The 14,361-nt window shown below is 40.6% G+C and overlaps 1 protein-coding gene across 2 annotated transcripts in view; it reads left to right on the forward strand.

The window, feature by feature from the left end:
• The window catches only part of Camk4 (calcium/calmodulin dependent protein kinase IV), a 220,951-nt gene that overhangs the window by 176,530 nt on the left and 30,060 nt on the right, over positions 1 to 14,361 (forward strand). For both annotated transcript variants that reach the window (XM_028867048.2, XM_028867047.2), the window contains 2 exons: positions 9,680 to 9,770; positions 11,726 to 11,800. In XM_028867048.2, the coding sequence (XP_028722881.1) occupies positions 9,680 to 9,770; positions 11,726 to 11,800 (166 nt within the window). The remainder of the gene's footprint in view (positions 1 to 9,679; positions 9,771 to 11,725; positions 11,801 to 14,361) is intronic.

Consider the following 14,361-nt stretch of genomic DNA (forward strand, 5'->3'; position numbering starts at 1 on the left):
CCCGGGCAACACAGTAGAGGTGGCCCTGAAGTTATAGATGTGACCCTGTGGATGTGAAAGCAGGAGAACTAGCCCTGCCTCTTCCTCATCCCTCCATAAGGTAAACTCACCAGGGCAATTCAAGAGAGCTCACCCTGGTGTTGAGGACAAGGGAGAGCTGGTGGGCTGACTAATCCTACAACTCCCCAGGCCCAGAACCAGGGTTATGAGTTGGCCCACCCCAATATCTACCTCATCTGTGATCTGCTGGAGCACTTGAAGGGACCAGTCCTGTAGACCCAAAGCTGTAGGAGCTCCACAACACAGGGCAACGACAGGATAACCAAGAGGAAGGTCCAGCATTGATAGTGTAGAAGAAACCGGAGGCCTCAAACCAGACAAATGACTCTCTGCAATGAACACTTGCAAGTAACGATATGTGGACAAAAGGATTTACTGTGAGACTCACTGTGTCACAGTACAGCTTCATGACTAGATAGATTTTTTCCTGCTCTTTTATTTTTCTGTTTTCTCTTTATTTTATTTTGGTGGGGAGGTTGCAAGGGCAGAAGGTGGATACAAACAGACAGGAAAATGAATAGGATGGAGATGCATGATGTGAAAGTCACAAAAAATAAATAAAAAGAAAGAAGAGAAAAAGGAAGAAGTAAGAGGCTTTGGGGCCATCACAGAATATGAACCGTTTCTTAACAGTCATAAGATACAAAGTTTATTTTGTAAACCTCAGGAAGCATCATACTGAAGCAACTTTGTTTTCAACTGGCATATAAAAACATATGAATTATTCATATTAATATATACCAGTTACTGTTTTGATATAAGATGTTTAAATTAGGTAAGATTTATTTTCTCAAGCATTTATTTATGGCTCAGTCTCCTTTTCATTACTGTGTGACCTGTTAGATAGCTACTAGTATATGGGAATTAGGAACCTTCAATCTTTTTTTTTTTAATTTATTTTATTTTACAATACTACTCAGTTCTACATAACAGCCACAGATTTCCTTGTTCTCCCCCTTCCTGCCCCCTCCCCTTCCCCCCAGCCCACCCCCTTTCTCACCACCTCCAGATCAAGGCCACCCCTGAGGACTGAGATCGACCTGATAGACTCAGTCCAGGCAGGTCCAGTTCCCTCCTCCCAGATTGAGCCAAGCGTCCCTGTATAAGTCCCAGGTTTCAAACAGCTATCTCATGCAGCGAGCCCAGGACTTGGTACCACTGCCTAGATGCCTCCCAAACAGATCAAGCCAATCAACTGTCTCACCTATTCAGAGGGCCTGATCCAGTTGGGGGCCCCTCAGCCTTTGGTTCATAGTTCATGTGTTTCCATTCGTTTGGCTATTTGTCCCTGTGCTTTATCCAACCTTGGTTTCAACAATTCTCACTCATATAAACCATCCTCTTTCTCGCTAATTAGACTCCCAGTGCTCCACCCGGGGCCTAGCCGTAGATGTCTGCATCCAGATTCCTCAGTACTTGGATGGGGTTTCTGGCACAACTATTAGGGTGTTTGGCCATCCCATCACCAGAGTAAGTCAGTCCTGGCTGTCTCTCTGCCATTGCCAGCAGTCTTTTGTGGGGGTATCTTTGTGGATTTCTGTGGGCCTCTTTAGCACTTTGTTTCTTCCTTTTCTCATGTGGTCTTCATTTACCATGGTCTCCTATTCCTTGTTCTCCCTCTCTGTTCTTGATCCAGGTGGGATCTCCCACTCTCTTTCCCTCGACCCTCGCTGTTCATTGCTCCCACTCATGTCCAGGCTGTTCATGTAGATCTCATCCATTTCTTCATCATTGGGTGATCCCCATGTCTTTCTTGGGGTCCTGTTTTCCAGGTAGCCTCACTGGTGATGTGAGTAGTAGTCCAGTCATCCTTGTCCACATCTAGTATCCTCCTATGAGTGAGTACATACCATATTTGTCTTTCTAAGTCTGGGTTACCTCACTCAGGATGATTTTTTCTAGATCCATCCATTTGCCTGCAAACCTCAAGATGTCATTGTTTTTCTCTGCTGAGTAGTATTCCATTGTGTATATGTGCCACAATTTATTTATCCATTCTTCAGTTGAAGGGCATATAGGTTGTTTCCAGGTTTTGGCTATTACAAACAATGCTGATATAAACATAGCTGAGCAAGTGCTCTTGTGGTATGATTGAGCATTTCTTGGGTATATGCCCAAGAGTTATATAGCTGGATCTTGGGGAGATTGATTCCCAATTTTCTAAGAAAGCGCCATATTGATTTCCAAAGTGGTTGTACAAGCTTGCATTCCCACCAGCAGTGGAGGAGAGTTCCCCTAGTTCCACAACCTCTCCAGCATAAAGTGTCTTCAGTGTTTTTGATCTTAGCCACTCTGACAGGCGTAAGGTGGTATCTCAGAGTTGTTTTGATTTGCATTTCCCTGATGATTAGGGATGTTGAGCAATTCCTTAAATGTCTTTCAGCCATTTGAGTTTCCTCTGTTGAGAATTCTCTGTTTAGTTCTATAGCCCATTTCTTAATTGGACTGTTGGTCATTTTGATGTCTAATTTCTTGAGTTCCTTATATATTCTGGATATCAGTCCTCTGTCAGATGTGGGGTTGGTGAAGATCTTTTCCCATTCTGTAGGCTGTCACTTTGCCTTGTTGACTGTATCCTTTGCTCTACAAAAGCTTCTCAGTTTCAAGAGGTCCCATTGATTGATTGTTTCTCTCAGTGCCTGTGCTACTGGTGTTATATTTAGGAAGTGATCTCCTATGCCAATGCATTCAAGACTACTTCCTACTTTCTCTTCTAGCAGGTTCAGAGTAACTGATTTATGTTGAGGTCCTTGATCCACTTGGACTTAACTTTTGTGCATGGTAACAGATATGGATCTATTTGCAGCCTTCTACATGTTGACATCCAGTTATGCCAGCACCATTTGTTGAAGATGCTTTCTTTTTTCCATTGTACACTTTTGGCTTCTTTGTCAAAAATTATATGTTCATAGGTGTGTGGGTTAATGTCAGGGTCTTCAATTCGATTCCATTGGTCCACATGTCGGTTTTTATGCCAATACCAAGCCATTTTTATTACTGTAGCTCTATAGTAGAGCTTGAAGTCAGGGATTGTGATGCCTCCAGAGGTGGTTTTATTGTACAGGATTCTTTTGGCTATCCTGGGTTTTTTGTTTTTCCATATGAAGTTGAGTATTATTCTTTCCAGGTCTGTGAAGAATTGTGTTGGTATTTTGATGGGGATTGCATTGAATCTGTAGATTGCTTTTGGTAAAATTGCCATTTTTACTATGTTGGTCCTGCCTATCCATGAGCATGGGAGATCTTTCCATTTTCTGACATCTTCTTCAATTTCTTTTTTCAGGGACTTAAAGTTCTTGTCATATAGATTCTTCACTTGCTTGGTTAGTGTTACCCCAAGGTATTTTATGTCATTTGTGGCTATTGTAAAGGGTGATATATCTCTGATTTCATTCTCAGCCTGTTTGTCAATTGTATATAGGACGGCTACTGATTTTTTTGAGTTGATCTTGTATCCTGCTATGTTGCTGAAGGTGTTTATGAGCTTTATCAATTCCTGGGTGGAATCTTTGGGGTCACTCAAGTATACTATCATGTTATCTGCAAATAGGGAAAGCTTGACTTCTTCCTTTCCAATTTGTATCCCCTTAATCTCCTTATGTTGTCTTATTGCTCTGGCTAGAACTTCAAGTACTATATTGAATAAGTATGGGGAGAGTGGACAGCCTTGCCTCGTTCCTGATTTTAGTGGAATTGCTTTGAGTTTCTCTCCATTTAATTTGATGTTGGCTGTTGGCTTGCTGTAAATTGCCTTTATTATGTTTAGGTGTGTTCCCTGTATTCCTGATCGCTCCAAGACTTTTATCATGAAGGGGTGTTGGATTTTGTCAAATGTCTTTTCTGCATCTAGTGAGATGATCATGTGGTTTTTTTTCTTTGAGTTTGTTTATATGGTGTATTACATTGACGGACTTTCGTATGTTGAACCACCCTTGCATCCCTGGGATGAAGCCTACTTGATCATGGTGGATAATTGTTCTGATGTGTTCTTGGAGTCTGTTTGCCAGTATTTTATTGAGTATTTTTGCGGAACCTTCACTCTTAATTCCTCACATCAGTGCTTTGAAAAGGTTGTCTTAGTGATATGTTTAAGTAATTATTGCATGTTTAATCTACTTAGAGTGCTTTGAAGTGTTTATTTGTTTCAATCAATAATATCAGTATGTAAGTAGTAAAACATAAAAATGGGTAAATGTTTTCTACTTGGAATGAAATCCAGCCTATAGTTATTTTTAAAGTACTGATCCAGCTGTTTAGTATGTTTAAGATTGGTCAAGGAGATTTCCTGCAAGCCAAGTATGGCTAACATCCTCTCTTAAGAAGAATTTCTCCTTCCATGTCACTACAACTTTGGATTCGCTTTGTTCTCAACTACTACCAGTGGCTCACAAATGGAAGGAATTTTCTGCCTAAGGACCAAGTTAAAGTGGCTTCTTACTTTGTTGTTAAAAACCTTAGAAATTCATGAATGAATGTGGTGGAATTGTTCACCAATATTCAATGAAGTGCTAGGTCAATTAATATTGAACTAAATGTGGGACTACTCCAATATCATTTGTAAATAGCATCAACTGCATTTGTGGGTGTATCAGTAAAAAGGTTTAAAAATATCTCAGATATGTAAGGTAATTCCAATTGTAGGGAACTACTGCTTTCTACTATTGGTAGCATCTGAGAAAGGTGAAGTAAAGGGGAATTTATCATTTTCTGTGAAAAAAAAAAACCCAAACTTCAGACATGAAATATGGTCCTTGGATATTAGACCCCATTCAGACCAAGACAGCAACTCCTGCATTGGGAGAACAAACGTCAGGACTGGAACTGACTGAAATATTTCAAGGCTGCATGAGCGGAGAAGCCAGGCAGATTCCAGCAGCCTTTCTACTATGAGAAGACAAAAGTCCATGTCCAGATGCCCACAGAGACTCGCATTTACAGAGCACAGAGAAGAAAGCTAGGTCTCTGAAAAGCTCCAGGTGCTTCCCACTCTCAGTTTTTCAGTGGAGAACTGATCCGCCCACAACCGTGAGGAAACTGTCCAAGGCCAGAGGGGAAAAGAATCACAGAATAGAAGCATGCATGCAGCTAATACTGGGAATGGAAGAGTATGCTTTCAGTGCACAGATATAACAACGCTTAAAAACAGACTTCAGATCTCAAAAGGTTCAAACTGTATCCAGAACAGAGTTTTAAAATATAAAATATTTACTTCTGTGCTTGTACCCAATCAGATAAACTCCAAAATATCTACCATTTAGTCAAAAATTACAGGGCAAATGAAGAATCAGGAAGTCAAACCAGTCAACAGACTCATGACGCAGATGCAGGAATAGTAGACGGGACATTAAAACAGTTATTACAACTACATTCAACATAATTGAGAAGGCAGAAGAAAAGCTAAGAATGTTGAATAGTTTTGTAGAAGACACATGGAAAATTCTGCAATAAAACATCTGAAGATTAGAGATTTCATATAATTCTTAATTCCAAGATGGAAGAATATGCTTGGCAGAATTATCAACAGGTTAGATATGTCACAAAAAAATGTAGTGCATATGCAGACATACCATTAAAAACTATTCCAGGGCCTGAGAGATAGTTCAGGGGTTAGGAGCACTGGCTGCTCTTCCAGAGGTGCTGTTCAGTTCCCAGCACCCACATGGCAGCTCAGAACGTCTGTGACTCCAGTTCCAGGGGATTTGATCTGACACCTTCACACCAATGCACATAAAATAAAGTAAAAAAACAAAACAAAACCAAAAAACCATTCTAGTCATCGCATTTCTAAGCCAGCATAATCTGTAACTATATTTTCAATATTTGTCCTCATACCCACAAATAAGTGAGATAAGTGTAGTCCCACCCCTCATTAAAAAACATCTCTTTGCAACAGATGGAGACTATTACAGAAAACCACAACCAATCAAAATGCAGGGCTGTGGAGTCTGGTCCCACTGGACCCATCTACAATACAAGTCCTGCACCCAAGGCTCAGGGAACATTTCAAAAAAGGGGGGGGGGACTTGTAAGAGCCAGAGAGAGGATCAGGGAGATTTTTGTGAGATTGTGTCTCCTAGTGATATCGGAAGCCCAGTAAGTCTCACTAACTGGACTTTAAACACGAGCTGAACACACATGCTAAAGAGGATATGGGAAAGACCACGAGGCCTCAACCCTCCACAAAGAACTACAGGATACCGAGGAATGCTGGGAGCAGGAGAATTATTCTTCCCTAGGGAAGAGCGCATCGATTAGTTATCCAATACCAAATGACCAGACCTGAAAACATACTTACAAGTAACATTATACAGACTGAGCAGGTTATATTTAGGAATGTATATGTCTATATACCATATACATACACATATATGTATAGAATGACAGTTAATGAAAAACACCACTGCATATGAAAGGCCTGATGGCTTTCAAGGATTCCAGAAAAATCTCCTGTTTCCATGTCCTGTTTTATCACAAGAGCAGTGGGATGACAGAGCCTCTTAGGGCACACATGAAGGTCCTCACACTTGCATAGCACAAGCTTTACCCATATGCCCCCTCAGCCCAATTTCCAGAACCTTTATATTTTTGGGAAACTACATAGGAACGTGACATAGGAATAATCACACTATGTGGCTTGTGCATATTAACAGTTATCTCAGAAAAAGATGCAGACACAAATTGGGGGTTCACTTTAAAGAACTCCACATTTTTATTCTGGAGAAACCAGGCTTCAGTTTGTAGGCGTGAGATTTCAGCTGGAAGTCTCGTTTTGTTTTTAGCTCAGGCCTCGCTTTGAGCTTCTCTGTGGTTTAGGAATATAGAAATATGACTTTACTGGGGAGGCTAACTGGCAGTGTAGCCTTGCGGGGAGAGACCATGAAGGTTGTTACTAAGCAATGACAGTGTAAATGAAAGTAACAAACGGGTGAAATGAACTTCTGTGGGTCAAATTGCTCAAGGCTAGTAAAAGGAGCACACAAGGATGACTCCGACCTAGGGAAGGTGACAGCCATCCCAGACTTGGGATGTGGGAGGGGCCAAGGAAGACAATACAATAGGCCCGGGTCAGATGACTTTAGAAGTTCTGTTGCCCTGGTCATGGGAGATGCTTCTCCTCTGCAGACAGTTTTGAAGCCATATAGAGAGGTCAAAATAAAGACAACGCAAGTGGCCCGTGTCCACAGCAGATAGGACACACAAATGGAATACGCACTCTGATAGTCTTACTTAAACTTAGGTGTATTAATTCTAAGTTTCCTGAAGAACAGAAAAGAACAACTCCATGCAGTTTAATTTCCATCCCCTGTAGGAAAACTGTAGCCAGAACACCGTTTTCCCTCTTTAATGACTAGTTCTTCTGTGTCCTGTTAGGTTTTTAAAGAGACTCAAACTTCCTCCTACCAGCTCCTGAGACATTATCAATTAACCACACACAGCCCATCGAACACAGCAGAGCTGTAATTAAACCAAATTGCCATGTAGTAGCTTTCATTACACAATGACACAGTTTTTGTTAGGACCATAGAGAGAGTTTAATTACACGTCTAGACACCCCCTGAAGGCAGAATAGCAGTATTATCTTTGGATCTTTAAAGGAGAACTTGAGCTGTTGATGGCTGCATTTTTAAGAGATATGTGATAAGGTATATTTTGGGGATCCATCAGTTTCTTTTTAAATTCTACATTCTACTTTAATGCATACTTATTAATGTAGGAATTGTTTGTGTATCTGTGAATAAAAAGGGTTTTGAAGGGAAATGTACACATTTCCACTTCTTTTCCTATGTGATTTACCTTTCATTTGTAGTCAAATAGTTTTTTTAACTCTGATATATCCCAATGTCAACTCCTTCTTTTTCTTCTTCTTTGTCCTTTTTCTTGTGTGTGTGCTGCGAATGCACGTGTGTATTCTTGTGTCATGTGTTTGCAGGTCAAAGGACAATCTCAGATCTCAGCCCCATCATTGACTTTGCTTGAGAGGGCTCTTGTTCTGTTTGCCTGCTCCAGGCTAGCTGGCCGGGCTTCCCAGAATTCTCCCATCTCTACCTCCCAACTTGCCAGAGGAGCGATGGGATTATGGACATCCATGGTGCCAAGCTTTGTGTGACTTCTGAGGATCCTAACTCAGCTCCTCACACTTGTGTAGCATACTCTTGACCTACCCATTGTGCCATTCCCCAGCCTCATCCTTTTCAGCATAGAAAGCATGTCCTATTGTGCCAGACACCCTTGTCTTCAATACCCTTCCTCCACCTTGGAGCAGAAGCTGCCTGTCCCCTGAGATTGGGGTGTTTTCTCCCATCACCATCCCTGCCGTGTGCCTCTAGGGTCCCAAGACTATATAGACATTTCCTCTGTGCCCACTCTGAATATTGTGTTTCTCGTACTAAAACTTGCTTGCTGTTTATTGCTTTGTAACTGTGGACCGTATTTTTGCACCTTGACCCACACTATGCATAATTTTTTAATACAACATCTCATTACCCAAAGATTTCTATAGCCTCTAGCCTGGAATCTCCTCTTTTCTCAAACCTGGCATCACACAGTGAAAAATGAGAAAATGTATTGATCACCCATGCATCCCTTTTAAACATTCTCAACATCCCCTAGGGAAGCTGCCTCACAGCATGCACTTGCCCTAATCCTGAAGACAGATGAGTTTTATATGCTGTTCATTTGTTGACGACATATATATGCCACTTCATTTTTCTTTATAGGCTTTGTTTGTTTATAGGCTTATATTCTGTCAACATAAGATTTGTGTCTTTAAAACTGGGCCTGTTTACCATTGCTTTCTTGTACGATAGTTATTTAAAGTGATAATGATCCATTTAATGATTGCTGTCAAAAGAAATAAGTGTTTCATTAAATTTTAACTAAGCCAGTGTTTTTAGATTTTGAGTTGAATTTAGGGGGAAAATGGTGTAGATAAAACCATTGTCATAGAACCTATTTTTAGACATACATTCGCTAAAATGTTATGGCATGCATATGTGTTTGAGCATATTGGAAAGAGAATGCTTCCCTGCCTACCCATGCTCACCCACTCTGGTAAGCCAGGAGACTCATTCCACAGCCAGAGTGAGAATTAGAGTTGAGTGTTTTTTATTGCCTCTTGTTTTGTTGACCACTTAGCTGGACACCCCAGATTTCCCCAGCCAGCAGCATCCAGAACTCTCCTCTCTGCCAGCACCCCATTGCCAAGGAGAATAAATGACAGCTCCCTTGTGCTTTGTTGGAGAATAGTTAGAAGGGAATAAATTGGGGTAATGACATGAAGAAACTGGACCACATGGGAAATATTTTGGAATTAAAATAGGCAGAACTTAGTTATGAATTTGATAGAGACAGATGAAACATGAGAGGCTCTGTCTCTGAGTTCACCAAGGGCCTCCCTCATACTAGGAAGGCACTCTACCACTGATGCACACCCCCAGTACTCGCAAGCTTTTCATCCATCTGTATACTTACAGCATGGTTTCCTTTGTGATATGTATTTTAAAAATCCTAATGTATGTTGTTGAGCCATAAGATTATGGTAGATCTGAAAACATCAAATAGAGATATCAGAACCATACATAAAATTACACAACTGTTACTTCATATTTTCCCTGTGTAGTACCTGCATGAAAATGGGATCGTCCATCGTGATCTCAAACCAGAGAATCTTCTCTATGCAACTCCAGCCCCAGATGCACCTCTCAAAATTGGTAAGAAGGTTTTCTAATCTTTCATGACCCATTTTCCCAGAGCAGAAGACATTTGTTCTGTGGAATTTTAAATTTTGTCCTACCCAGGATTGCCTCTGCCCAGTTTCCTCAAATACTTGGCATCTGCGAGTAATAATGCATTGTCTGTTAGTTCATGCCCTTTTCTGGACTGTTCATCTGATGCTATATTCTAGAATTCCCTGGGCCATTGATGGACACTCAAATGAGTCCCAGTTTTGGTGTTTAGTGATGATGAGGACCTCGGAAGATAACCTTGTGTTTTGTAAATAAATTTATAGTGAAAAGGTGACCTGTGTTTTGTTTCTTAGCTTTGAATTGACAAATTATTTGGAGCTTAATCTTATATGATGAAGAACTTTAATACAAAAATACTTGGTATAAATCAGTGAATGTTGACTCTGAATCTCTTGTTTATATTAGCAGAGAAAACTCAAAGATCATATTTCCAAATTGTTCTCTACAGGATGCTGTTGCCTAATTGATGAAAAATTCCCTTTTTATGTATGTGTGTTTGTGGAGAACATAGTCCTACACAGGGTCTGTGGTTGGTCAAATAAGTTAGAAAATGCCAAATGACATAATATTTTTACTTCTGCATTCCTCATAGGACTTTCAAAATGCTAATGTGTAGACCAACATATGATTCACACTACAAGACTTTCTCAAACTATTGACTCTAGAAATCCACCCCATATTTAGAAAAACTATAAAGATGGACTTTGGGCAATTCTCATCTATCCATTGAAATCAGCCCATTAGGAGAAAATACATTTTATATCCCACATACTTGATAAAGCAAATTTTCATTTCCAAAGACAGTTGTGAGTTGTAAAGAGTTGAAGTCTCCTGGGCAGAATCTGTATAAAAGCCGCTGCAGGTTGTGAGACTTCCTGGGCTTTCCTTCAGAGCTAGGCTGATGTGTTCACTGCATTTACAAGTGTTAACACCTCTGAAAGTTAAGTTCTTCTACTGGGGAGGAGCTCAGGCAGCAGAGTATGCACCATGAGAGCAAGAAGCCAAAGAAGCAGCACCAAAGCCCTGCTGGGCAGCCAGCTCACTCCGTTAATCACTCCTGAAAGACAGTGGGCAGCAGGGACTTTCCATTTCCTTTGACATCACTTTCAAAGATTTGATCCTTAAAGAGATCTCTTTGGATGGATGGATAGATACTAATTTGGGCAGGACAGCCTTTCTTTCTGAAGGACTGCCTGTTGTGCCCAGGCATGCGGTCAGGCGCCTCGTGGAAATGTGGGTGTATCTTTGAAGTCTAAAATGGTATCTGTTCTGCACCTGCCTCCCTTGAAGATTGGTCTGGAGCAACTTTCTGACATGCTTGAAAGAGAAGTCACTCAGCCATAGGTCAATTGTAGCAACTTGGATAATATTTTACTTAGGTAATATACAGAGGAATAAATAGGAAGAATTTCAGCTGCCCCCAAAAGCCTTTACTCATTCTATGAGCATAAATTATTATCTGACAGACATTGGGAACTGATGTTATTTATTTTCAATCAGAATAAGCTTTTGACGTTTCTGTTTATTTCCATGTCATCTATGAAAAAATCTGTATTTTATTCACCAGTGAATTAAAGATTCTGAATTATATCACTAAGCCTATATGCTCTCTGGGAGTTAGTGGGAATTCTTATTAGAAACATCACAGTTACAATTCTTAAGAAAATGTTAATGTTTTTGAGATTTAAAGAAAAATCAAGCATTATAAATTATTTGTATTTATGAGTCATGCTTTTCCAAGTTAAAGAAATGATTGAATTATTATTTTTTAGTTTCAGAAAAGTGACTTGTTTCCACCCACATCCACCCACCATCAGATCCGAAGTAAACAAATATATAGTTTTGTTTTTGAAAAGCAGAAGTGCTTATAAAAGCTGTGAAATGTCTTGGCACACTCAATTCTTCTCTTGTTTTTCTAGCTGATTTTGGACTTTCTAAAATTGTGGAACACCAAGTGCTCATGAAGACAGTATGTGGAACCCCAGGGTACTGCGGTATGCTCTTTAATGCTGACATTTTACCTTTATTGAAATCTATTTTTACCTAATGACCTGATTTTACTTTAACTCCCAAAGTCTCTCTGTATTTATGTTTTAATGTGGTCATTAAATGGCTTGGCTTTGGTCAAGACCTGACTAAGGTGTATAGAAATGGTACTGGGGTCACCTTTTGTCTTTCCTGTGGGACTCAGTAATGTGGGATGTAGGACACCTGTGTCAGAGTACCTGTTGGGCCACAGCCACTCTAGGAGACTTACTTGCAGGAAAGACAGCCAGTGGGGAGCAGGGCCAGCAAACAGTAGGGCATTTGGTTGCAATTAAAGCCGCTGGCCCTTCCTGACTTTCTTTGCTCTTCCTTAGGAAGGTGGGAGGAAAGTGACTGCATTAATTTAAATGGCAAACAAGACAATGAGAACCCGGGCAGCTGCTTTTGTAACCAGAGCACACAGGCAAAAGAGACTGGCTGTGGGTCTGGCCATTCAGCCATATCGAGAGAAAATGACATAAAATGTATAAAATGGAAAAATAGATTGGTTTCCAGTCTTCCCCCAGACTGAGAAAAACATTCCACCACAGTCCGTCTCTGCACCCCCATAGCATTCCACAGTCTATAGAGGGGGCACAACAGAGCTAGGGAAGAGGCCTGTGCAGATTTCAGCTGTGGATCTCAACAGTCGGGCTGAGTGACATCTTCCTCCTGAGAGTGGCCAGGGCTTGGAGAGAGATGCTGACCCTGACCTTGGCACGATACCGTATTTCTTGTAGGGAACTGGAACTGAAAAAAGACAATTATAAGAAAACCCTATTTGAAGCTTTATGGTATACATTAATTAGGTTATCCATGGGACTGTCTAGCTGGGTTTCCCAAGGAAAGTCTTCCAGCCACCCTTGAAGTGGACAGTGCTAGTGCCCCTCCCTCCTAGTACCCCTCCCTCCTCTTGCCTCATGGCCCAGGATGAGTGGAAGACACCCTGTGTAGAGTCCTCAGTTCTCAGATTAAAAAGCTTTTGATCCATACTAGCATGAACCACCCTGTCCTTTTTATAACTAAATTAAGATAGCAATAACCAAACCAGAAATAAAACAGCTTGCAGACATTACCAAGTGTTCCTAAAGTTGGTGGTCAACAAATACTCAACAAATCAACTAAAAAGTTGACTCTAGGCAAAAAGAAATAAAACTTGAAGTCATGACTTGAAAGATGCGTCAACATCTCCTCCCGGCATCAGAATCTCTTCACACAGTACTCCTTTCACACATCTCTTCAGCAAACACTTATTAATTTCCTGCTGTATACACAGGTCACTGCCTCACACAGGAATGGGGTATCCTGCACTCACTCTACTGGAGAACCTACCAGGCCCTAGAGGAGCAGGCTCATAGACCCATAAGCCACAGTGCTCAGGAACGCTGTGCCCATATCCTGTAGATATGTGCAAAAGCCACCATGGAAACACAAAGGAGGAAGTGTGTGGAGTCACTGGACATTTCCCTCTATGGCATCTGTATTTATAGACAGTCTTCTTTCTTAGAACCAAACCGAAAATGACATAATTGACTTATTCGAATACTTTTTAATACACAGAGATGAGACTGGAAAAGTATAGCAAAGTATTCTTTGAAGCAAATGTATGTTGAAGTGCCCAGGATTTTAGTTCCGGATAACCCTCACATTAATTTTTTTAACATTCTAATTTTACTAAGAACCAAAAAGTTCAAGTATCTTTCCCCAAAAGCCCACATTTCATTGTTAGTGGCTCAGACGTAAGAATTCAAAGCCAGTGTAGTGGATGTCCCCTTTAAAAATCAATGCAGATACGTCCATATATTATTTCTTTTATTATACAATGACTTGCTTGCATGTTCAGTTTTTTTTTTCTTTTTAGTTTTTGTTTTGAGATAAAGTCTTGCTCTGTAGAGTAGGCTGGCCTCCAGCTCACTGTGTGTCCATGCTAGCCTCAAACTTATGCTAAATCTCCTGTCTCAGCCTCACAGATATTCCAGGTGAGCACCACCACACACAGTGTAACTGTATGAAACCTCAGATACACCACCTTGTTTCTGTAGGAAGCGAAAGTCAAAATACACATGGTCAGAATTAATAGCACCTGGATATCCCTTCTCTGTCTCCATGTTCATATACACATATTATAATTTTGCTTTTAATGAGGTGGTTTTCCTGGTGGATTTTAAAAAATATTTCCTTACAGTTTTATTTTTCATAAATACCTAGCACAGAAATAGGTGCTTATCTTACCATTAAACATTTATATTGTGCCAAGTATTCTTGTTCTGGATCATATGGCTTCTGAAGTTGAGTAGCATGCTGGTTAATAGTAAGTTCAGAAAACTTAACAAAACTGTGGCTTAGCATCCAAAGGCACAGGACACCTCCTGCTTGACAGGAAATGGACCTGTGAAGTCTCAACAATATGGTTGTCTGAGAAAGAGTGGCATAAGGACAATACTTGTCATGCCACTGTGGACAGGGAAATTCTACATGGTCTCACCCCTATATGAGGGGCTTCAGATGTTCAATGGCTGCTGAGAGCGGG

This window comes from Peromyscus leucopus, chromosome 19, assembly GCF_004664715.2.
Source record: "Peromyscus leucopus breed LL Stock chromosome 19, UCI_PerLeu_2.1, whole genome shotgun sequence".
Lineage (NCBI taxonomy): Eukaryota > Metazoa > Chordata > Mammalia > Rodentia > Cricetidae > Peromyscus > Peromyscus leucopus.